Here is a 23,064-nt window from a genome sequence, read left to right on the forward strand (position 1 = left end):
AGATTGTAGATTGGAGACACAGAAATTTACAGCACGGCCCATCATGTCCGTGCCGGCCGACAAAGAGCTATTCAGCCTAATCCCACTTTCCAGTTCTTGTTCCGTAGCGTTGTAGGTTACAGTACATCAAGTGCATATCCAAGTACTTTTTAAATATGGTGAGGATTTCTGCCTCTACCATCTTCTCAGGCAGTGAGTTCCAGACCCCTACCACTGTCTGAATGAAAATATTTCCCTTCAAATCCCCTCTAAACCTCTTACCAATTACTTTAAATCTATGCCCCCTGGTTATTGAACCCTCTGCTAAGGGAAGTAGGTCCTTCCTATCTACTCTATCTATGCTCCTCATAATTTTATACACCACAAAAGGGTTTCCCCTCAGCCTCCTCTGTTTCAATGAGAGCAACCCCAGCCTATCAAATCTTTCCTCATAGCTAACATTCTCCAGTCCAGGCAACATCTTCAAAAATATCGTCTGTACCCTCTCTAGTGCAATCACATCTTTCCTGTAATGTGGTGACCAGAACTGCACACAGTACTCTAGCTGTGGCCTAACTATTGTTTTATACAGTTCGAGCATAACCTCCCTGCTCTTGTATTCTATGCGTCAGCTAATAAAGGCAAGTATTCCATATGCCTTCTTAACTGCCTTATCTAACTGTCTTGCTACGTTCAGGGATCTGTGGGCATGCACTGCAAGGTCCCTCTGGTTCTCTGCACTTCTCAGTGTCCTACCATTTATTGTGCATTCCCTTGCCTCATTTGCCCTTCCTAAAGTATTATGCAAATACATTGGAGACGCATAGTTTTGGAAAGAGAGGAATTGGAAAGTTGAATGGAATGAATTTATAGAAATGAGCTGATCTCTTGCAGGAGCAATTATATCAACAACTTGCCTTCTTGCCCTGTGTCCCATTGCACACACTGGCTTGTAAGTCCTACAGGCAACTGGATCGAAGGGGCGACGGCATCTGTCAGTCATTTTCCAGGGCGCGCGCAGATTGGTCGGCCCTGGAGGTTGGAGGTCGGCACTTGGCGGTCGGCCCGGAGTGATGGAGGTAAAAAGAAGAGGCGCGGTGAAGGCGGGAGAGCGTCAAGTGAATGGTTAATGGTGGCGACCGAGAGACACTCACTCACTCACTCACTGGGCGCTTCAAGTGCCCCATAAAAATAAACATAATTGCCATTAGACAATGTGAAACCCTCCATCTTTGCTGTTGGATGCCCCATGACTGGCTTCGCACCAGGCAGGCCGCGGGGTTGAGTGGGCCTGTAGGGGAATTGCGAAAGTCTAGCCTGACACCCGAAGTGTTGTGTTTTTTTATTATTGAATAAGTACGTCTGTCGATTTGCCACGTCTGCGGTGCCAATGCCGTTCTCTAGGACACCGTAAACTTTCTTTCCAGCCTCCTAACTGACAGATTTAAAGTCCACTATGTTCGTTGTGCTTTATGGCAATCATTCTTCGAAGGAATCTATCCCATCCTTATTTTACCGCCCCTGTCTGGCTCTATTCTGTAGATATTGGCGAGGGGTGGAGAGAGGAGACAACCCAGAACAGCAGACTTAATAAGTGTTGCTTGTTAGGGGTGACAGTTGCTCATTTTTTTCGAAGTCCTCTATTTTGAGTTGTACCAATTTAAATATATACACAACTCTTTTTTTTACATTTCTCTTGCACTTTCTTTCAATATTACAAACACATGCTGTGTTGAAGTAGGAACACTGGCAAATGGTCTCGATATAAACTTTTTAAATTATAAATTCCAGATTTTTAAAATTATATTGTACATTATATGTGCAGTGTGGCATATTTTTGCTGTAACTTAACATGCGCCAGGTCCAAAAAGGACATGGATGGAGCAGCACAGCCAGATGGGTGTACAGAAGCTATTTATCTAGAGGGATTTTTTGAATTGGCTCACATTTTCTGTACAGCTGGAGATTTGTAAAAGTGTGTGTTCTTACTCGAATTGATCCATTTCTCCTGCTGAAGATATGTGTTGGATTTGTGGGAGGGTATTTGTCACATAAGGGAAGGGAACTGGAGCTGAGTCCATGATTAGATCAGTTGAGTCCATGATCAGATCGGCCATGATCTTATTGAATGGCGGAGCAGGCTCGAGGGGCCAAATGGCCTACTCCAGCTCCCATTTCTTATGTTCTTATGTCTCTGGAAAAGGGTCCAGACTGCTTGATATTTCGCAGTTCTAGGCAGGATCCATATATCATGCATTCTGACAGCATATATCCCAGAGTTGCTTAATCCATTTGTGGTGAGAGGCGTACGGTTTTGCCAAAGTGGGTGGGGATGGGGGGAGGAGGGTATGGGGGAGGGTGTGGGAGGGGATAGAGTGGGGGGGGGGAGGGTGGATGCATCTTAAAGCTAGCAGTGATAGTTGTGTTCGTCTTTACATCTTCAGTAGATCGACAAGCCGACTAGACTGGGGAATGGATCTGAGAGGTCATTAGTGTTGGACATTGCCTTTGTGGTAGCCCAGATCGCTTCCCAAAAAGATTGGATTTGGGGTGGCAGTTGGTGTCACTTCAACCACAGCCTCTCCACCATTGAACCAACAGAGGGAGGCAGAATCTTATTCAGTGTACCGATTGACCATCTTGCATTCTAGTATAAGTGGTAGCTTTGAAGATTTGTTCTCAAATTTCCTTCTGTTCTCTTTCAGTTATTTGGTTATTTCCTGTTCAACAACAACTTACAACAACAACTTGTATTTATATAGCGCATTTAACGTCGTAAAACATCTCAAGGCACCTCACAGGAGTGTTATAAGATAAAACAAAATAAAATTGATACTGAGCCACATAAGAAGAAATTACAGCATATGACCAAAAGCTTGGTCAAAGAGGCGTCTTAAAAGAGGAAAGAGAGGTCAAGAGGCGGAGAAATTTAGGGAGGGAGTTCCAGAGCGAAGTGCCGAGGCAGCTGAAGGCACGGCCACCAAGGGTTGAGCAGTTATGATTAGGGATGCTCAAGAGGGCAGAATTTGAGGAGTGCAGACATCTCGGGGTTGTGAGGCTGAAGGAGATTACAAAGATAGGGATGGGCAAGGCCATGGATTAATTAATAAACAAGGATGAGAATTTTGAAATCAAGACGTTGCTTAACCAGGAGCCAATGTAGGTCAGCGAGCACAGGGTTGATGGGTGAGTGGGACTTGGTGTGAGTTAGGACATGAGCTGCCAAGTTTTGGATGACTTCAAGTTTACGTAGGGTAGAATGTGGGAGGCCATCAGGAGTGCGTTGGAATAGTCAAGTCTAGAGGTAACAAAGGCATGTATGAGGTTTTCAGCAGCCGATGAGCTGAGGGAGGAGCATTGATGGACAATGTTACAGAGGTGGAAATAGGCGGTTTTAGTTATGCCGCAGATGGGAGAGGGATGAAGTCGGTGGCTAGGGACCGCAGTTTGTGGCAGGGTCCAAAGATAATGGTTTCGGTCTTCCCAATACTTAATTGGAGAAAATTTCTGCTCATCTAGTACTGGATGTCAGACAAGCAGCAACTGGAATTTGCAACATCTCTAACTCTAACATTTCCCAAATGTTTGGGACAGTGCCAAAAAAAGATGTGTTTTTTGTGTATTTTATCTAAACACATAATTTTAAAAAAATCGTTACCCCATTTTGTCTTTCTTTGTTACGCAGTTATACCCTGGCTTGGCTTGCACCTTCGCTCCACCATTAGCGACCGTGCCTTCAGCTGCCTAGACCTTAAGCTCTGTATTTCCCACCCTAAACCTCTCCGCCTTTCTTTTAAGACGTTCCTTAAAACCTACCTCTTTGACCATGCTTTTGGTTATCTGTCCTATTATCACCTTGTGTTACTCGCTGTCAAATTTTGTTTCGTAATCGCTCCTGAGAAACGTCCTGGGACATTTTACTACTTTAAAGGCATTATATAAATGCAAGTTGTTGTTGTTGGATGTTTGGATCTGGCTGCACAATTTTACAAGTACATGTAATGTCATGTAAAACTTTTTTTTGCTAGGGAATGATGCTTATGAATCTGAAGCCTACTCCTACAATAGAAAAAAGGAAGCGGTGTCTCTACTATCAGCTGATAATAATTGAAAATTACCAGAAGGCGATTAACAAAGAGCTGGGACAGCTGGTCGAATGGGTATGTTACTGTAGGTTTTCTATAAAAAGGGGCAGTTAAGTGTCTGGAGTGTCCCCCAGATCGGGGGGCACTTGATCTAATGTTATTTTGTACTCCCCCAAAAGAGTTGTAGGTTTCTGTACTTTTCAATCAACTATAGAATGCCAAAGAATAAAACGAAACACAAAAAGTTAGTACAGGTGCAGCATCCAAAATCCGGAGTTCCGGAATGTTCCGGAACGATTTGTGGCAGGGTCATCTGGAATCCGTAAAATATTCCGGAATCCAGACCGGACGACCCTACCCGACCTCGTGGCCTCGCTGCCCTTACCTCGGGGCCTCCTCGCCGGCCCGCGTGAACACCTCCTCGGCGGGGCTGGCCCACGCGAACACCTCCTCGGTGGGGCCCCGCCCGACGACGACATCCTTGGCGGGGCCCGCTGGCCCAACAACCTCCTCGGTGGGGCCCCGCCCGAACACCACCTCAGCGGGGCCCCGCCCGACAATATCCTTGGCGGGGCCAGTGCGATGACGACCTCCTCAGCAGGGTCACGACCGACGCAAATACCTCCTCAACCGGCCCTGGCGGCCCACCCGACAACAGCCTTGGCGGGGCTGGCCCCACGATGACCTCATTGACGGGCCCCGGACGGCCTGAACAGTTCCTCGACAGGTACCCCCCTCCCCTCCCCTTTCTGACGTTCCGAAATCCGGAAATATCCGAACCTGGGCTTGGGTATTTCAGGATTCATGACATCAGAAAGACGTTCCAAAGTTCGGAAAAACGCAAAATCCAGAACGGCCTCTGTCCCGAGGGTTCCGGATTCGGGTGCTGCACCTGTATGCAGGTATAACAAGTAATTAGGAAGGCAAATGGAATGTTGCCCTTTATTGCAAGGGGGATAGAGTATAAAAGCAGAGAAGTCCTGCTACAAATGTACATGGTATTGGTGAGGCCACACCTAGAGTACTGCGTGTAATTTTGGTCTCCATAATTTAAGGATATACTTGCATTGGAGGCTGTTCAGAGAAGGTTCACAAGGTTGATTCCGGAGATGAGGGGGTTGATTTATGAAGATAGGTTGAGTAGGTTGGGCCTATACTCATTGGAGTTCAGAAGAATGAGAGGTGCTGTTATCGAAACATAAGATAATGAGAGGACTCGACAAGTTAGATGCAGAGAGGATATTTCCACTCATAGGGGAAACTAAAACTAGGGGGCATAGTCTCAGAATAAGGGGCCGCCCATTTAAAACTGAGATGAGGAGGAATTTCTTCTCTCAGAGGATTGGAAATCTATGGAATTCTCTGCCCTAGAGAGCTGTGGAAACTGGGTCATTGAATATATTTAAGGCGGAGATAGACAGAATTTTGAGCGATAGGGAATAAAGGGTTATGGGGAGCGGGCAGGGAAGTGGAGCTGAGTCCATGATCAGATCAGCCATGTTCTTATTAAATGGTGGAGCAGTCTTGAGGGATCAAATGGCCTACTCCTGCTCCTATTTCTTGTGTTCTTGTGAATAGAACATTTTAACTCCTATAACAGTAGAAGTTTTTATTTGTTTCTATAATGAAGGTTCTTTATGTTGTTGGGATAATGGGCCCAAGTTTCCACAGGATAAAAAACGGGCGCCCCTCCGAGCTGGGCGCCCGTTTTTCGCGCCTAAAACAGCGCCAGAAAAAAAATGCGCTATTCTCGAGCGCTTTGCAGCTCCTTGTCTGTTTGGCGCGGCGCCCAGGGGGGCGGAGCCTGCACTCGCGCCGATTTTGTAAGTGGGAGGAGGCAGGTACTATTTAAATTAGTTTTTTTTCTGCCGGCAACGCTGCGCGTGCGCGTTGGAGCGTTCGCGCATGCTCAGTGTGAAAAAAAACATCGGCACTCAGCCATTTTTGTAGTTCTTTGTAGCTGTTTAATTTTTGAACATTTTTTAATAAAATCACATTGCCATCAGCACATCAGCACTGAGGCTTCCCTTCTCACTGTCTCCTTCCCCTCCCTCCCCTCCGCGGCAACAAACCGCTGTCTCCTTCCCCTCCCTCCCCTGCGCGGCAACAAGCCGCTGTCTCCTTCCCCTCCCTCCCCTGCGCGGCAACAAGCCGCTGTCTCCTTCCCCTCCCTCCCCTGCGCGACAACAAGCCGCTGTCTCCTTCGCCTCCCTCCCCTCCCTCCACGGCAACAAGCCGCTGTCTCCTTCCCCTCCCTCCCCTCCGCGGCAATAAGCCGCTGTCTCCTTCCCCTCCCTCCCCTGCGCGGCAACAAACGGCGGTTTCCTTCGAACGATGGCTGAAGCACTTTCACACAGGTAGGAAGATGGTTTATTTAATCTTTTCTTGGCTTATAAATGTTTATTCAGGTTAGATTTATTTGTATAATATTTGTAGAAGTATAAATAAGGATTTATTATAGAATTTAATGAGTTCCCTTCCCCCCCCCCCCCCCCCACCTCGTTCTGGACGCCTAATTTGAAACCTGCGCCTGATTTTTTAATGTGTAGAACAGGTTTTTTCAGTTCTACAAAAATCTTCACTTGCTCCATTCTACTTTAGTTTGGAGTACGTTTTCACTGTGGAAACTTTGAAATCAGGCGTCAGTGGCCGGACACGCCCCCTTTTGAAGAAAAAATTCTGTTCTAAAGTAGAATTGTTCTACCTCACTAGAACTGCAGAAAAAAAAATGTGGAGAATTGCGATTTCTAAGATAGTCCGTTCTCCACCAGTTGCTCCTAAAAATCAGGCACAAATCATGTGGAAACTTGGGCCCAATGTGTTACAATAAGTACTGAAAATTCAAATGAAAATGCACTGTCAGGACTTTGAATATTGTTTGTACTTTTGGCATCTGGATTTAAATTGAGTCCAAATTAATGTGATCCAAGCCTTTCACTCCATTACGAAGACTGCCTTTTTCCACCAGGAACTGAGCTCTGGTGAACTCCTGCCAATGGCCAAAACCCGGCAGAAATTGTCGAGCTCACTTTGCCAGCAGTTGTATGCTCTGCCAGAAAATGTGATATTCATTGACTCAGCTTACTGGGGATGTCGAGTAGGGAGATAGTGTATTGTAGCCCATTGAGCCAAATCTTGTCAAAGCCTTTTCCACATCCAGGATCACTGCCAATGTGCACTGTTTTATTTTAAAAACTCAGAGAATGTGCTCTGATATTCAGAGAAAGGTGTTGCTAGTACATCTTCCTCTCGCAAACTCTGCTTGACCTGAGTTGAGGAATTCAGGGTTCTCGAAGTGACGTTGGAAGCTGCACCCAGCAGATTCTCCTTTGTTTTCTTGCTGTTCTTTGCTGAGCTCTTAACTGCAGTTTTTGTTTTTCTTCTGCCATTGTTCTCCACCATTAGTCAATCAAACCAGTCAAACTTGTTGGATCTTTAATCTGATTAATTTCTGTTCTCTATGTCCGAATCTGTCCTCCTCTTAAACTAGTCCAGTGATCTGGGGTCATCTAAGTCGCAGAACTCCAGCTATCAGACTCAGCTCTTTAATCCTCCCTGGCCTGAAGAATTAGAAAAGACTGTTCCCCAACTTGGGTTGGAGTTTGGTTACATTCTTGAAGGAGTTTTACTCCTTGTATTCCATAAAGTACACTATTGTTGACCATTATTTGAGTATTTGATGTGGACACTGATAACAAATTATCTTCCATTCCCCATCACTGACATCTCTTACTGAGATGAGCACCAAAACTATAATGTATCTTTTTGAAAGCAAGATGTCCAATATTCTTCAAAATCACATTGATGTTTTGGAGAGGGTTCTGAGAACATCAAGGATTATTTGTTAAACTGGGGTCTCCTAATCACTATCCAGAAATCCTGTCAGAAGTGCACATAAATGAATGGATGTCGGATGAGAATGGACTTGGCCTCAGCTGGTGCACCCCATCGTAAAAGCGCCCTCTGACATTCACTGTCTAGCTCACATGAAGAATGGCCAGCTGAGTAAGCTACTGGAGAGTGGCTAGAATTCATGAAACTGTACCTCAGCAAGGGGTGAATGACTTCAGCAAAAGGAATAAAATTAGTGGGAAATGAATTGTTGAGGAGCATTGATGATAATCTAAGTAAGCTATCTAAATTATATTGTGAATAGAGGATACAAGAACAGAATTAACCAGCCTCAAGTAAAGTTGAAAGTTGTTTTCTCCCCCCCACCCCCCACCCTGCTGCAACACACTAGTCGATATGTGGAAGGGACTCCAAGCAAAATAAGCTGGTTCTGTCATTCTTCAAAGAGCTGAATCAATATCTAGTTCAGAAAGGGTTGAAGATTATAATTGACTATATATGCTGAAATAATTAAATATTCCACAGAACACAAATGTACTCATGATATTAGAGGATATGGAGGGCAGGCACTCAGAGTTAAACAGTGATATGGATTGTTACTTTGGAGCTGTGCTTAATTACCTTTGCAGCTTGGGATATTCAAACTTTAACTGATACTAAATAGATAGTGTAGAGCCTATGATCAGGCATATTGCAATAGGTCTGTGGAAGAAATAAGCTTGATAGAAGGGAAGGCTTTTTCTCATTCCTTGCTTTTTTGACTTTAAAGAGCTTCAAAATGTATTTTTATTTTACTCACTACACTGATCTTCCCTAGGGAGCTAGGAGTTAAATTAAAAAATCAAAGATAGTAATCTCAGGATTGCTACCAGTGCCACGTGCTAGTCAGAGTAGGAATCGCAGGATAGCTCAGATGAATACGTGGCTTGAGGAGTGGTGCAGAAGGGAGGGATTCAAATTCCTGGGACATTGGAACCGGTGCTGGGGGAGGTGGGACCAGTACAAACCGGACGGACTGCACCTGGGCAGGACCGGAACCAATGTCCAAGGGGGAGTGTTTGCTAGTGTTGTTGGGGAGGGGTTAAACTAATATGGCAGGAGGATGGGAACCTATGCAAGGAGGCAGAGGGAAGTAGAATGGGGGCAGAAGCAAAAGATAGAAAGAAGAAAAATAAAAGTGGAGGGCAGAGAAACCCAAGGCAAAAATCAAAAAGGGCCACATTGCAGCAAAATTCTAAAAGGGCTAAGTGTGTTAAAAAGATAAGCCTCTGTGCCTCAATGCGAGGAGTATTCGTAATAAGGTGGATGAATTAACTGCACAGGCAGCAATTAATGATTATGATATAATTGGCATCAGGGAGACATGGCATCAGGGTGGGACCTCAACATCAAGGAGTATTCAACATTCAGGAAGGATAGACAGAAAGGAAAAGGAGGTGGGGTAGCGTTGCTGGTTAAAGAGGAAATTAACGCAATAGTAAGGAAGGACATTAGCTTGGATGATGTGGAATCTGTATGGGTGGAGCTGCGAAATACCAAAGGGCAGAAAAGACTGGTGGGAGTTATGTACAGACCACCAAACAGTAGTAGTGAGGTTGGGGACAGCATCAAACAAGAAATTAGGGACTTCATGGGCGACTTTAATCTACATATAGATTGGGCTAACCAAACTGGTAGCAATACGGTGGAGGAGGATTTCCTGGCGTGTATTAGGGATAGTTTTCTGGACCAATATGTCGAGGAACCAACTCGAGGGCTGGCCATTCTAGACTGGGTGATGTGTAATGTGAAAGGACTAATTAGGAATTTTGTTGTGTGAGGCCCCTTGGGGAAGAGTGTCCATAATATGGTAGAATTCTTTATTAAGATGGAGAGTGACATAGTTAATTCAGAGACTCGGTTCCTGAACTTAAGGAAAGGTAACTTCGATGGTATGAGACATGAATTGGCTAGAATAGACTGGCAAATGATACTTAAAGGGTTGACGGTGGATAAGCAATGGGAAACATGTAAGGATCACATAGATGAAATTCAACAATTGTACATCCTGTCTGGAGTCAAAATAAAACGGGGAAGGTGGCTCAACCGTGGCTAACAAGGGAAATTAAGGATACTGTGAAGAACATAAGAAGAACATAAGAATTAGGAACAGGAGTAGGCCATCTAGCCCCTCGAGCCTACTCCGCCATTCAACAAGATCATGGCTGATCTGGCCGTGGACTCAGCTCCACTTACCCGCCCGCTCCCCATAACCCTTAATTCCCTTATTGGTTAAAAATCTATCTATCTGTGATTTGAATACATTCAATGAGCTAGCCTCAACTGCTTCCTTGGGCAGAGAATTCCACAGATTCACAACCCTCTGGGAGAAGAAATTCCTTCTCAACTCAGTTTTAAATTGGCTCCCCCATATTTCGAGGCTGTGCCCCCTAGTTCTAGTCTCCCCGACCAGTGGAAACAACCTCTCTGCCTCTATCTTGTCTATCCCTTTCATTATCTTAAATGTTTCTATAAGAACACTCTCATCCTTCTGAACTCCAACGAGTAAAGACCCAGTCTACTCAATCCATCATCATAACGTAACCCCCTCATCTCCGGAATCAGCCTAGTGAATCGTCTCTGTATCCCCTCCAAAGCTAGTATATCCTTCCTTAAGTAAGGTGACCAAAACTGCACGCAGTACTCCAGGTGCGGCCTCACCAATACCCTATACAGTTGCAGCAGGACCTCCCTGCTTTTGTACTCCATCCCTCTCGCAATGAAGGCCAACATTCCATTCGCCTTCCTGATTACCTGCTGCACCTGCAAACTAACTTTTTGGGATTCATGCACAAGGACCCCCAGGTCCCTCTGCACCGCAGCATGTTGTAATTTCTCCCCATTCAAATAATATTCCCTTTTACTGTTTTTTTTCCCAAGCTGGGTGACCTCACACTTTCCGACATTGTATTCCATCTGCCAAATCTTAGCCCATTCGCTTAACCTATCTAAATCTCTTTGCAGCCTCTCTGTGTCCTCTACACAACCCGCTTTCCCACTAATCTTTGTGTCATCTGCAAATTTTGTTACACTACACTCTGTCCCCTCTTCCAGGTCATCTATGTATATTGTAAACAGTTGTGGTCCTAGCACCGATCCCTGTGGCACACCACTAACCACCGATTTCCAACCCGAAAAGGACCCATTCATCCCGACTCTCTGCTTTCTGTTAGCCAGCCAATTCTCTATCCATGCTAATACATTTCCTCTGACTCCGCGTACCTTTATCTTCTGCAGTAACCTTTTGTGTGGCACCTTATCGAATGCCTTTTGGAAATCTAAATACACCACATCCATCGGTACACCTCTATCCACCATGCTCATTATATCCTCAAAGAATTCCAGTAAATTAGTTAAACATGATTTCCCCTTCATGAATCCATGTTGCGTCTGCTTGATTGCACTATTCCTATCTAGATGTCCTGCTATTTCTTCCTTAATGATAGCTTCAAGCATTTTCCCCACTACAGAAGTTAAACTAACTGGCCTATAGTTACCTGCCTTTTGTCTGCCCCCTTTTTTAAACAGAGGCGTTACATTAGCTGCTTTCCAATCCGCTGGTACCTCTCCAGAGTCCAGAGAATTTTGGTAGATTATAACCAATGCATCTGCTATAACTTCCGCCATCTCTTTTAATACCCTGGGATGCATTTCATCAGGACCAGGGGACTTGTCTACCTTGAGTCCCATTAGCCTGTCCACGTCTACCTTGAGTCCCATTAGCCTGTCCAGCACTACCCCCTTAGTGATAGTGATTGTCTCGAGGTCCTCCCTTCCCACATTCCTGTGACCAGCAATTTTTGGCATGCTTTTTGTGTCTTCCACTGTGAAGACCGAAGCAAAATAATTGTTTAGGGTCTCAGCCATTTCCACATTTCCCATTATTAAATCCCCCTTCTCATCTTCTAAGGGACCAACATTTACTTTAGTCACTCTTTTCAGTTTTATATATCTGTAAAAGCTTTTACTATCTGTTTTTATGTTTTGCGCAAGTTTACTTTCATAATCTATCTTTCCTTTCTTTATTGCTTTCTTAGTCATTCTTTGCTGTCGTTTAAAATGTTCCCAATCTTCTATTTTCCCACTAACCTTGGCCACCTTATACGCATTGGTTTTTAATTTGATACTCTCTCCTTTATTTCCTTGGTTATCCACGGCTAGTTATCCCTTCTCTTACCGCCCTTCTTTTTCACTGGAATATATTTTTGTTGAGCACTATGAAAGAGCTCCTTAAAAGTCCTCCACTGTTCCTCAATTGCGCCACCGTTTAGTCTGTTTTTCCGGTCTACTTTAGCCAACTCTGCCCTCATCCCACTGTAGTCCCCTTTGTTTAAGCATAGTACGCTCGTTTGAGACACTACTTCCTCACCCTAAATCTGTATTACAAATTCAACCATACTGTGATCACTCATTCCGAGAGGATCTTTTACTAGGAGATCGTTTATTATTCCTGTCTCATTACACTGAACCAGATCTAAGATCGCTTGCTCCCTTGTAGGTTCTGTAACATACTGTTCTAAGAAACAATCCCGTATGCATTCTATGAATTCCTCCTCAAGACTACCCTGTGTGTTTTGATTTGACCAATCGATTTGTTGGTTAAAATAACCCATGATTACTGCCGTTCCTTTTTCACATGCCTCCATTATTCCCTTGGTTATTGCCCACCCCACCGTGAAGTTATTATTTGGGGGCCTATAAACTATGCCCACCAGTGACTTTTTCCCCTTACTATCTCTAATCTCCACCCACAATGATTCAACATTTTGTTCATTCGAGCCAATATCGTCTCACAACTGCCCTGATATCATCCTTTATTAACAGAGCTACCCCACCTCCTTTCCCTCCTTGTCTATTTTTCTGAATTGTCAGACACCCCTGTATGTTTAATTCCCAGTCTTGGCCACCCTGCAACCACGTTTCTGTAATGGCCACCAAATCATACCCATTTGTAATGATTTGTGCCGTCAACTCATTTACTTTATTTCGAATGCTGCGTGCGTTTAGGTAGAGTGTTTTAATACGAGTTTTTAAACCATGATTTTTAGTTTTGACCCCTCCTGCAGCCCCTTTATATTCATACATATTGTCCCTTCCTATCACCTTGTGGTTTACACTTACCCCAGTGCTACTCTGCTCTGTTACCTCCTGCCTTTTGCATTCTTTTTTGGGATCCTGTTCATCTGAGCTCTCACCCATTCTAACTAGCTCAGAGCCCTCTCATGTGTTCCGAATACTCCTTGCATTGAGGCACCAAGCTTTCATGCTTGCCTTTTTATTACACTTTGACCCTTTAGAATTTTGCTGTACAGTGGCCCTTTTTGTTTTTTGCTTTTGGTTTCTCTGCCCTCCACTTTTACTCATCTCCTTTCTGTCTTTTGCTTTTGTCTCCTTTTTGTTTCCCTTTGTCTCCCTGCATTGGTTCCCATCCCCCTGCCATATTAGTTTAACTCCTCCCCAACAGCACTAGCAAACACTCCCCCTAGGACATTGGTTCCGGTCCTGCCTAGGTGCAGACCGTCTGGCTTGTACTGGTCCCATCTCCCCCAGAACTGCTTCCAATGCCCCAGGAATTTGAATCCCTCCATGCTGCACCACTGCTCAAGCCACGTATTCATCTGAGCTATCCTGCGATTCCTACTCTGACGAGCACGTGGCACTGGTAGCAATCCTAAGATTACTACTTTTGAGGTCCTACGTTTTAATTTAGCTCCTTAAATTCGTCTCGTAGGACCTCATCCCTTTTTCTACCTATATCGTTGGTACCAATGTGCACCACGACAACTTGCTGTTCACCCTCCCTTTTCAGAATGTCCTGCACCCGCTCCGAGACATCCTTGACTCTTGCACCAGGGAGGCAACATACCATCCTGGAGTCTCGGTTGCGGCTGCAGAAACGCCTATCTATTCTCCTTACAATCGAATCCCCTATCACTATCGCTCTCCCATTCTTTTTCCTGCCCTCCTGTGCAGCAGAGCCAGCCACGGTGCCATGAACTTGGCTGCTGCTGCCCTCCCCTGATGAGTCACCCCCCTCAACAGTACTCAAAACGGTGTATCTGTTTTGCAGGGAATGACCGCAGGGGACCCCTGCACTACCTTCCTTGCCCTGCTTTTCCTGCTGGTCTTCCATTCCCTAGCTGGCTGTGGACCCTTCACCTGCGGTAAGACCAACTCGCTACACATGCTACACACGTCATTCTCAGCATCGTGCATGCTCCAGAGTAAATCCACCCTCAGCTCCAATTCCGCAACGCAGACCGTCAGGAGCTGGAGGCGGATACACTTCCCGCACACGTAGTCGTCAGGGACACCAGAAGTGTCCCTGAGTTCCCACATGGTACAGGAGGAGCATATCACGTGACCGAGCACTCCTGCCATGACTTAACCCTTAGATACACTTAAATTGGCAACAACAATGCTAAAGTTTACTCACTGTTATAGAAGAGAAAAAAGAAAAAATACTCACCAATCACCAGCCAATCACTTACCCCCTTGGCTGTGACGTCACCTTTCTGTTTCTTTCTACTTCTTTTTTGCCTTCTCCCTGTAGCTGCACAAGCCACGCCTCTCGCCGAACTCGCGCTGCTCCTGGTCTCACTGGCCTTTTGTAGGCCTCTCCGATCTCCGGAACTCCCGCCTCTCGCCGAACTCGCGCTGCTCCTGGTCTCACTGGCCTTTTGTAGACCTCTCCGATCCCCGGAACTCCCGTCTCTCGCCGAACTCGCGCTGCTCCTGGTCTCACTGGCCTTTTGTAGGCCTCTCCGATCCCCGGAACTCCCGTCTCTCGCCGAGCTCGCCCTGCTCCTGGTCTCGCTGGCCTTTTGTAGGCCTCTCCGATCCCCGGAACTCCTGTCTCTCGCCGAACTCGCGCTGCTCCTGGTCTCACCAAGGAGGAGGCATATAAATTGGCCAGAAAAAGCAGCAAACCCGAGGACTGGGAGAAATTTAGAATTCAGCAGAGGAGGACCAAAGGGTTTAATTAGGTGAGGGAAAATGGAGTATGAGAGGAAGCTTGCCGGGAACATAAAAACTGACTGCAAAAGCTTCTATAGATATGTGAAGAGAAAAAGATTAGTGAAGACAAATGTAGGTCCCTTGCAGTCAGATTCAGGTGAATTTATAATAGGGAGCAAAGAAATGGTAGATCAGTTGAATAACTACTTTGGTTCTGTCTTCACGAAGGAAGACACAAATAACCTTCCGGAAGTACTAGGGGACCGAGGGTCTAGTGAGAAGGAGGAACTGAAGGATATCCTTATTAGGCGGGAAATTGTGTTAGGGAAATTGATGGGATTGAAGGCTGATAAATCCCCGGGGCCTGATAGTCTGCATCCCAGAGTACTTAAGGAAGTGGCCCTAGAAATAGTGGATGCATTGGTGATCATTTTCCAACAGTCTAACGACTCTGGATCAGTTCCTATGGACTGGAGGGTAGCTAATGTAAAACCACTTTTTAAAAAGGGAGGGAGTGAGAAAACGGGTAATTATAGACCGGGTAGCCTGACATCAGTAGTGGGGAAAATGTTGGAATCAATTATTAAAGATGAAATAGCAGCGCATTTGGAAAGCTGTAACAGGATCGGTCCAAGTCAACATGGATTTATGAATGGGAAATCATGTTTGACAAATCTTCTCCAATTTTTTGAGAATGTAACTCGTAGAGTAGCAAGGGAGAACCAGTGAATGTGGTGTATTTGGACTTTTTGACAAGGTCCCACACAAGAGATTGATGTGCAAAATTAAAGCACGTGGTATTGGGGGCAATGTACTGAACTGGATAGAAAACTGGTTGGCAGACAGGAAGCAGAGAGTCGGGATAAACGGGTCCTTTTCAGAATGGCAGGCAGTGACTAGTGAGGTGCCGCAGGGCTCAGTGCTGGGACCCCAGCTATTTACAATATACATTAATGATTTGGATGAAGGAATTGAGTGTAATATCTCCAAATTTGCAGATGACACTAAACTGGGTGGCGCTGTGAGCTGTGAGAAGGACGCAAAGAGGCTGCAGGGTGACTTGGACAGGTTAGGTGAGTGGGCAAATGCATGGCAGATGCAGTACAATGTGGATAAATGTGAGTTTATCCACTATGGGGGCAAAAACACGAAGGCAGAATATTATCTGAATGGCGGCGGATTAGGAAAAGGGGAGGTGCAATGAGACCTGGGTGTCATGGTACATCAGTCATTGAAAGTTGGCATGCAGGTACAGCAGGCGGTGAAGAAGGCCTTCATAGCTAGGGGTTTTGAGTATAGGAGCAGAGAGGTCTTACTGCAGCTGTACAGGGTCTTGGTGAGGCCTCACCTGGAATATTGTGTTCAGTTTTGGTCTCCTAATCTGAGGAAGGACATTCTTGCTATTGAGGGAGTGCAGCGAAGGTTCACCAGACTGATACCCAGGATGGCTAGACTGACATATGAGGAGAGACTGGATCGACTGGGCCTTTATTCACTGGAGTTTAGAAGAATGAGAGGGGATCTCATGGAAACATATAAAATTCTGACAGGACTGGACAGGTTAGATGCAGGAAGAATGTTCCCGATGTTGGGGATGTCCAGAACCAGGGGACACAGTCTAAGGATAAGGGGTAAGCCATTTAGGACTGAGATGAGGAGAAACTTCTTCACTCAGAGAGTTGTTAACCTGTGGAATTCCCTACCACAGAGAGTTGTTGATGCCAGTTCATTGGATATATTCAAGAGGGAGTTAGATATGGCCCTTACGGCTAAAGGGATCAAGGGGTATGGAGAGAAAGCAGGAAAGGGTCATTGAGGTGAATGATCAGCCATGATCTTATTGAATGGTGGTGCAGGCTCGAAGGGCCGAATGGCCTACTCCTGCACCTATTTTCTATGTTACTATGAATAATGCCCAAGAACTAACACAGCTACATTCCTCCAATTCTGACCTTTTGTGATCCCCGATTTCCTTTGCCACTCCATTGACAGCTTCCAGCTGTCTAGGTCCTAAACTCTGGAATTGCCTCCCTAAATCTCTGCCTCCCTACCTCTCCTTCTTAAGACGCTGATTTAAAACCTGCCTCTTTTACCTGTCTTAATTACTCCTTATGTGGCTCTGTGACAATCTTTATTTGATAATGCTGCTGTGAAGTGCCTTGAGACGTTTTACTATGTTAAAGGCACTATATTAAATCCAAGTTGTTGGTTAAAATTGGCTTATAAAAAAATTGTCTGTATACAGGTCAGATTGAATATTCAGGACATTGCCATCACTACTGAAGAAGATTTCTGCAAAAATTATGAAGATGTCCATGATCAACTAAGTCAACTACTCAGGTCAAGTAAAGAATTGTACACAATGCTTCAAGCAACCAAAGCCGGTAACTCACCATCTATATCTGTTGAAAATCTCAATGTTTGGATATGTCAGTCTTGTGAGGAAATTCAAGTAATTCGCTTCTTTATCTTTTCTTAGGGTGGGGGGATAATGTTGTTTTGCTGTAATGATTGTTTAAACAGAAAGGTACATGCTGGAATTTTCTGAATGTAAAATGCTAGACACCAGTAATTTTTTTACAGTTGTATTTTTTTGTTTCTATGTTACATTACAAATCTTATTTCCAACTGAGCAAAGCTGAAAACTGTATGGGGAAAATATGAGATTTTTGGTTTTGTGGTTTTTGCTTGTTTGTCAGTAGCTATAAATTTTTTTTGCGTCGATTGCCTGATTTTCCAATGATCCTCAGGCAATCAACTCACTGATACTTTTTACTACTTTTGATTCATTCAGATTTAGTTGTTGGTAACTTAACAAATCGGTTATTATTTGTGTTATTCACAATTTCTTTGACTTACAAATGTGATGCTTTATGGTGTGACTCATCTGAAGCCTTTGAAAGGTGTGACGTTATAGACACATACTAGAAATAGGTCTTTTAATTATATGGGATTCTGAAGATGCAAATTCAGCTTCAAAGCACATTCTAGTCATTCTTCTTGGTCCCTTGGTACTGACTTTGACCCATTTCCTTGGGTTGTAATCTCACATTCTATGCAGGGTAATTATAAGAGTTTCAAGTTTGAGATCTATTATACCAAGTTACTATGAAAACAAAGTTTTTAAGGCGGTCTCGTAGGAATTTAAAGGGACATTATTTTCCAGTGCTTTAAATTGAATTGGCAAAACAAATTGCTACAGGTTAATAGCTTAAATGTCATGCCTTAATTTAACAAAGATTAGTGTTCCTTTAAGTTATTTTTCTGTTCCTCATTAAGGCCTTGTCTGCTATCATCTTGTTTCAATTAGGAATGCTGACGAATGAATCACAAACTCCAGCAGAGAAACTTGTGTCTATTGGAGTTCGTGCATCTGGTTCCAAAAGTTATGTTGATGGTTTGCCTCCAGCAAATTTTCTAACAGGTATTATAAACATAAGCACATGTGTTGGTGAGGAATCTGGCAGCAGTACTCCCAAGCTTGACATTTCCAAAATTAATACTTCCAGGGTAAGTGGTCTATATTGTGAAGACATCACATCAGAATCTGAATTGCACAAATTACAAAAGAAAGAAGTACTTTTGAAACACTCCAGTGGTAGTTACCCTTTTACCAACAGTCAATCTTCAGCAGCGGACCAGTCTCCAGAAGAAGTTGTGTCATCAAATGTATACAATGAGCTCATTGTAACAAAAATAGAAGAGAGATTAGCTGCTGAAAACTCTAATTGCACAAGCCTACGACTGCGGAAAGAAGATCCACATATCTTCACCAACAAAAGCAAGTCTTCAAATGACAATCAAACATATATCGTGCAATCAGAATGGGAGGTTTGGGACACTTTTGAATTTACTGCATTGGACAACAATACTAGTGACTATGTTAAGCCTGAAGAAGAGAGGACAAGTAACATACAAGTTGTGGTCTCAACTCTTGATGCCACTTCACCTCAAGAACCCTTGCGTTTGAATGATACTTTGCGGCAACCAAATCCAATTGAACAAGTGTCAACCTCGCAAAATTGTATATTTTCTCCCAGACAATATTTCAGCCCAAACAGCATGTTGGGACCACTAGCTAAGAGTCAATTTCCAGATTCACCAGTCGAAAGAGATATGGAACAGCATGTAGCTAGTAATATCCTAGAATTCCAATTTTGTCGATGGCAGGAGATGGAGATAAGGGTCAGTTATGCAATTGACCCACATTATTTCTATATACAGCACTCTGGTCAGGAGCTACCAGAACTGATGAGGGAATTGAAGTAAGTACAAAGAAAAAACGTTCTACCCTGTGTTTTAAAATAAACATGTCTTTCGGGAGTGAGGGGAACAAGTTCTCCAAGAACAAAGTAACAGGATGGCAGGAGCTTACTGGGGCAACAGTGACATTAATTTGGTAGCTGTTGATAATTTGGGTATGTAATGTGGATTGTTATAGATACAATATTGTTTGCTTTCTTCCCCACCCTGACAAAATAAATAAAAGGACTCCATCTCAGATTGTGACATCTGATTCGAAATGTGATGTTGCACATGGAGTCCAGACAAAGTGCAGTCTTCGGGTGAAGAGGGTTAGAGACAGGGAGATAATTGGAGCAGGGTACGCAGACATAAGTCAGTCCCCATTTTAAAGTCATACCTGCTGTCCTTGCTTTTTATATTGCCATCATAAAATCCTATGTTCACATTTATAATGGAAACTACCAATGTCAACTTGTAATAATTACATCCATCTGTCAGTGATATCATTGCTGTGGTTCCATTGGTAAAATAGTCTAATTACAACCTGACTTGGTTATGTAGGGAGTGTCCATTATAAATGGGGACATTGAAATTTGTAATGGAAAAAGTTGATCAGAAATGTGTAGAGGTATTCATATTTTTAATATATTACCAGTTGATATAAGTCAGAGACTAAGACCTGTCTGTTATTTTGTGTTACGGTTTCTCTCTGTCCCCTTCTGCTTTTCTGTCATTTTTGTTTCCCTCTTGCATTTTTATTTGGGGAGTGGTGGGTGGAACGGCTTGGTGTTGTCGGGAGTGGTGGGTGGAACGGCTTGGTGTTGTCGGGAGTGGTGGGTGGAACGGCTTGGTGTTGTCGGGAGTGGTGGGTGGAACGGCTTGGTGTTGTCGGGAGTGGTGGGTGGAACGGCTTGGTGTTGTCGGGAGTGGTGGGTGGAACGGCTTGGTGTTGTCGGGAGTGGTGGGTGGAACGGCTTGGTGTTGTCGGGAGTGGTGGGTGAAATGGCTTGGTGTTGTTGGGAGTGGTGGGTGGAACGGCTTGGTGTTGTCGGGAGTGGTGGGTGGAACGGCTTGGTGTTGTCGGGAGTGGTGGGTGAAACGGCTTGGTGTTGACGGGAGTGGTGGGTGAAACAGCTTGGTATTGTCGGGAGTGGTGGGTGGAACGGCTTGGTGTTGTCAGGAGTGGTGGGTGGAACGGCTTGGTGTTGTCGGGAGTGGTGGGTGGAACGGCTTGGTGTTGTCGGGAGTGGTGGGTGAAAAGGCTTGGTGTTGTCGGGAGTGGTGGGTGGAACGGCTTGGTGTTGTCGGGAGTGGTGGGTGAAACAGCTTAGTGTTGTCGGGAGTGGTGGGTGAAAAGGCTTGGTGTTGTCGGGAGTGGTGGGTGGAACGGCTTGGTGTTGTCGGGAGTGTTGGGTGAAACGGCTTGGTGTTGTCGGGAGTGGTGGGTGGAACGGCTTGGTGTTGTCGGGAGTGTTGGGTGAAACGGCTTGGTGTTGTTGGGAGTAGTGGGTGAAAAGGCTTGGTGTTGTCGGGAGTGGTGGGTGGAACGGCTTGGTGTTGTTGGAACAGGAGCCACCAAAGGCAGCATACAGCATTTGGGTGGAGTTTGCAGGGAAATTATGGCCCCTGGAGCACCCTTCCTATCCCCTCCCCAATCATTTGTGCTTCTCCCTCACCCCCTCATTCCTTTCGCATTCCCTGCCCCTTCATTTTCCCACTATCTCCTCCCTTTCCTACTAACGCCTCACTCCCATCACTACCCTTCTCTTTTGAATTGCCAATTCAACCCCTACATCCTGCTCTCCCCCTTGCTCCACAGTCACTCACCTCATCCTTAGCCGTCCATGCATACTCCCTCACTCACCTGCTCCCCCTATGGGAGGATGCTGAGAGGCCAGCGGTCCCCTCGTCATCGATCTTTTTCTCTCTAACCCTCACTTTAAAAAAATTACTTTAATGTCATGCCAGTCTTGCACTTAAATCTCTTGGCTGTTCTGGCGGACTCCTGCCGTAACTGTGGCAGGAGTCACAGTTTGGGACCATAACCTCCACCTGTCCGGAACAAGGCCACTTACATGGAGGGGTTGGGGCCAAAGATATGGACAGCTTCCCCAATCCTACGGGGACTTGGTGTCTGTTTGCAAGCCAGTGCGCTGAACTAGATGAGGTGTACTGGCTTCCAGAAGAGCACATATGGGCCCATGGTTTGGGGTGGGTGTTCAGGCTATGGAAGTGACCTGGATCCTTGGAAAAAATGTGAGTTTTTAAAATTATGATTGGCTGTTGCAATGGAGGTCAAATGGGATGCAGAAATTGTTTCTCCAGGGTGGACTGAGCAATTTGCCCCCATCCCAAGATGGTAGTAGGCACTGGACTTTCCAATAGTGTGGGGCTGGCAGGTGTCCGAGTAGACTTAGATTCTCCCATTTGCAAAAGCTGACCCAGAAATCTGATGTCCATAACTTTGACTGTTCTTGGGGCTAGAAATATCCTCGTCAATGGATTCCCCATGTTGTGCAAGAGTGTGTGTTGGTAACCTGCTCCCAGGCCTCAGCTGAGCCTGCTGACAAAATTAACATTAGGTCACCTTGTTTTTACAGCATCGAGTGCTCGATGAGCACTGCTACAATGTGTTACATCCCTTTGATCAGCTCCTATGTGTGTGCTTGGTTCCCGGAAAGCAAACAGTGGTACAGGGCACGGGTCATCAGAATTGTGGAATGTGAAGCAACAATCACAGATGGTATGGGTACAGGCTGTATGATAAGTGAGCTAGAAAATGTATTATAAAAACAGAATATAGACCATAATAGTAAAATGAAACACTTAAGGAAAATTACAAGTGTAAATGCTGTACTTTTTTGTAGGTTTTTCTAACCCGCAAATCATATTTTTCATGGAAGTATCTGTACTAAGATTGCACGAGTAGCCATCTTCATGCGGGAGCCTAGACAGTGACTGTCGGCGGCTGTTCAGTCAGAGCAGACACCAAAGCCAGGCCTGATCCTGCCTTGACCAACATCTGCATATGTGCACTTTCCAGAGGTCTATGCTAATTGTAAAATCCAAACTGCTGCCCTGCTAAAATCAGCCAAATCAACACACCCCGGTGAATTGAAACCAAGACCTTCCATTCTCGTTTCTGTTGTCATTGTGATATAGTTTGTTCTGCATGCAGCATACCAATGGCATGGTTATAGTGACATTCTTTATGGCGAGTTTCAGCATGACTGGTATAAAATCATTCATGGAGGATTACTGTTGATTGAAAGATTTTTGAAGAGTGCTTTAACAGATTTGTACCCATCTTGGAGAATGACATCAATATATTGCTGTATTGAGGCATTAGTAGATAGTTCCTTTTCATAGTACAGGGTATCAATTTAGATATATTGGCTCAAATTTCCCCAGGAGCAAGTAGCTTTTTTTGGAGTAACTTAAAAATCGCAAATTTCCCCATTTAACTTACTCCAGTGTAAGTCAGTTAGTTAGGTTTTTTTTTAGGTTTTTTTCTCCAAAAGGGGGCGTGACCAGCCACTTATACCTGTTTTGGCCATGGAAGCAAATTTGGCCAGCTAAAAGTTACTCCAAACTAACTTAGGCCAGTATATTTGGCCACTTTTGTAGGCTCAGAAAAACCTTACCTACATTTATAAAATCAGCGTAGGTAGTCATAGATGGGGGCGGTGGGGGGTGAGTTAGAGGATTCTAAAACACTAAACAACTTCACAGCATCAGCACAACATCAAAACAACTTCAGCACAATATCTTCACGACATCATCAAAAATAAATGAAAGATAAATCAGCTACTGAAAATAGAGCAGTCCTGCCTTGCCGACTGCAGAACGCACCGGCTAGCCCTTCGGCCAGGGCTAGGGGCAGCAGGCACACATAACTGTAGGGGTG

General features: G+C 44.7%; 1 protein-coding gene across 1 annotated transcript in view; it reads left to right on the top strand.

Moving 5' to 3' along the window:
- Positions 1 to 1,029: 1,029 nt before the first annotated feature.
- LOC139266092 (uncharacterized) overlaps positions 1,030 to 23,064 on the top strand; it is a 133,171-nt gene continuing 111,136 nt past the window's right edge. The window contains exons 1-5 of the mRNA XM_070883942.1: positions 1,030 to 1,058; positions 4,008 to 4,139; positions 17,158 to 17,296; positions 18,223 to 19,177; positions 21,758 to 21,900. Coding sequence (XP_070740043.1) covers positions 1,053 to 1,058; positions 4,008 to 4,139; positions 17,158 to 17,296; positions 18,223 to 19,177; positions 21,758 to 21,900 — 1,375 coding nt within the window. The 5' untranslated portion in view covers positions 1,030 to 1,052. The remainder of the gene's footprint in view (positions 1,059 to 4,007; positions 4,140 to 17,157; positions 17,297 to 18,222; positions 19,178 to 21,757; positions 21,901 to 23,064) is intronic.

This window comes from Pristiophorus japonicus, chromosome 6, assembly GCF_044704955.1.
Source record: "Pristiophorus japonicus isolate sPriJap1 chromosome 6, sPriJap1.hap1, whole genome shotgun sequence".
Lineage (NCBI taxonomy): Eukaryota > Metazoa > Chordata > Chondrichthyes > Pristiophoridae > Pristiophorus > Pristiophorus japonicus.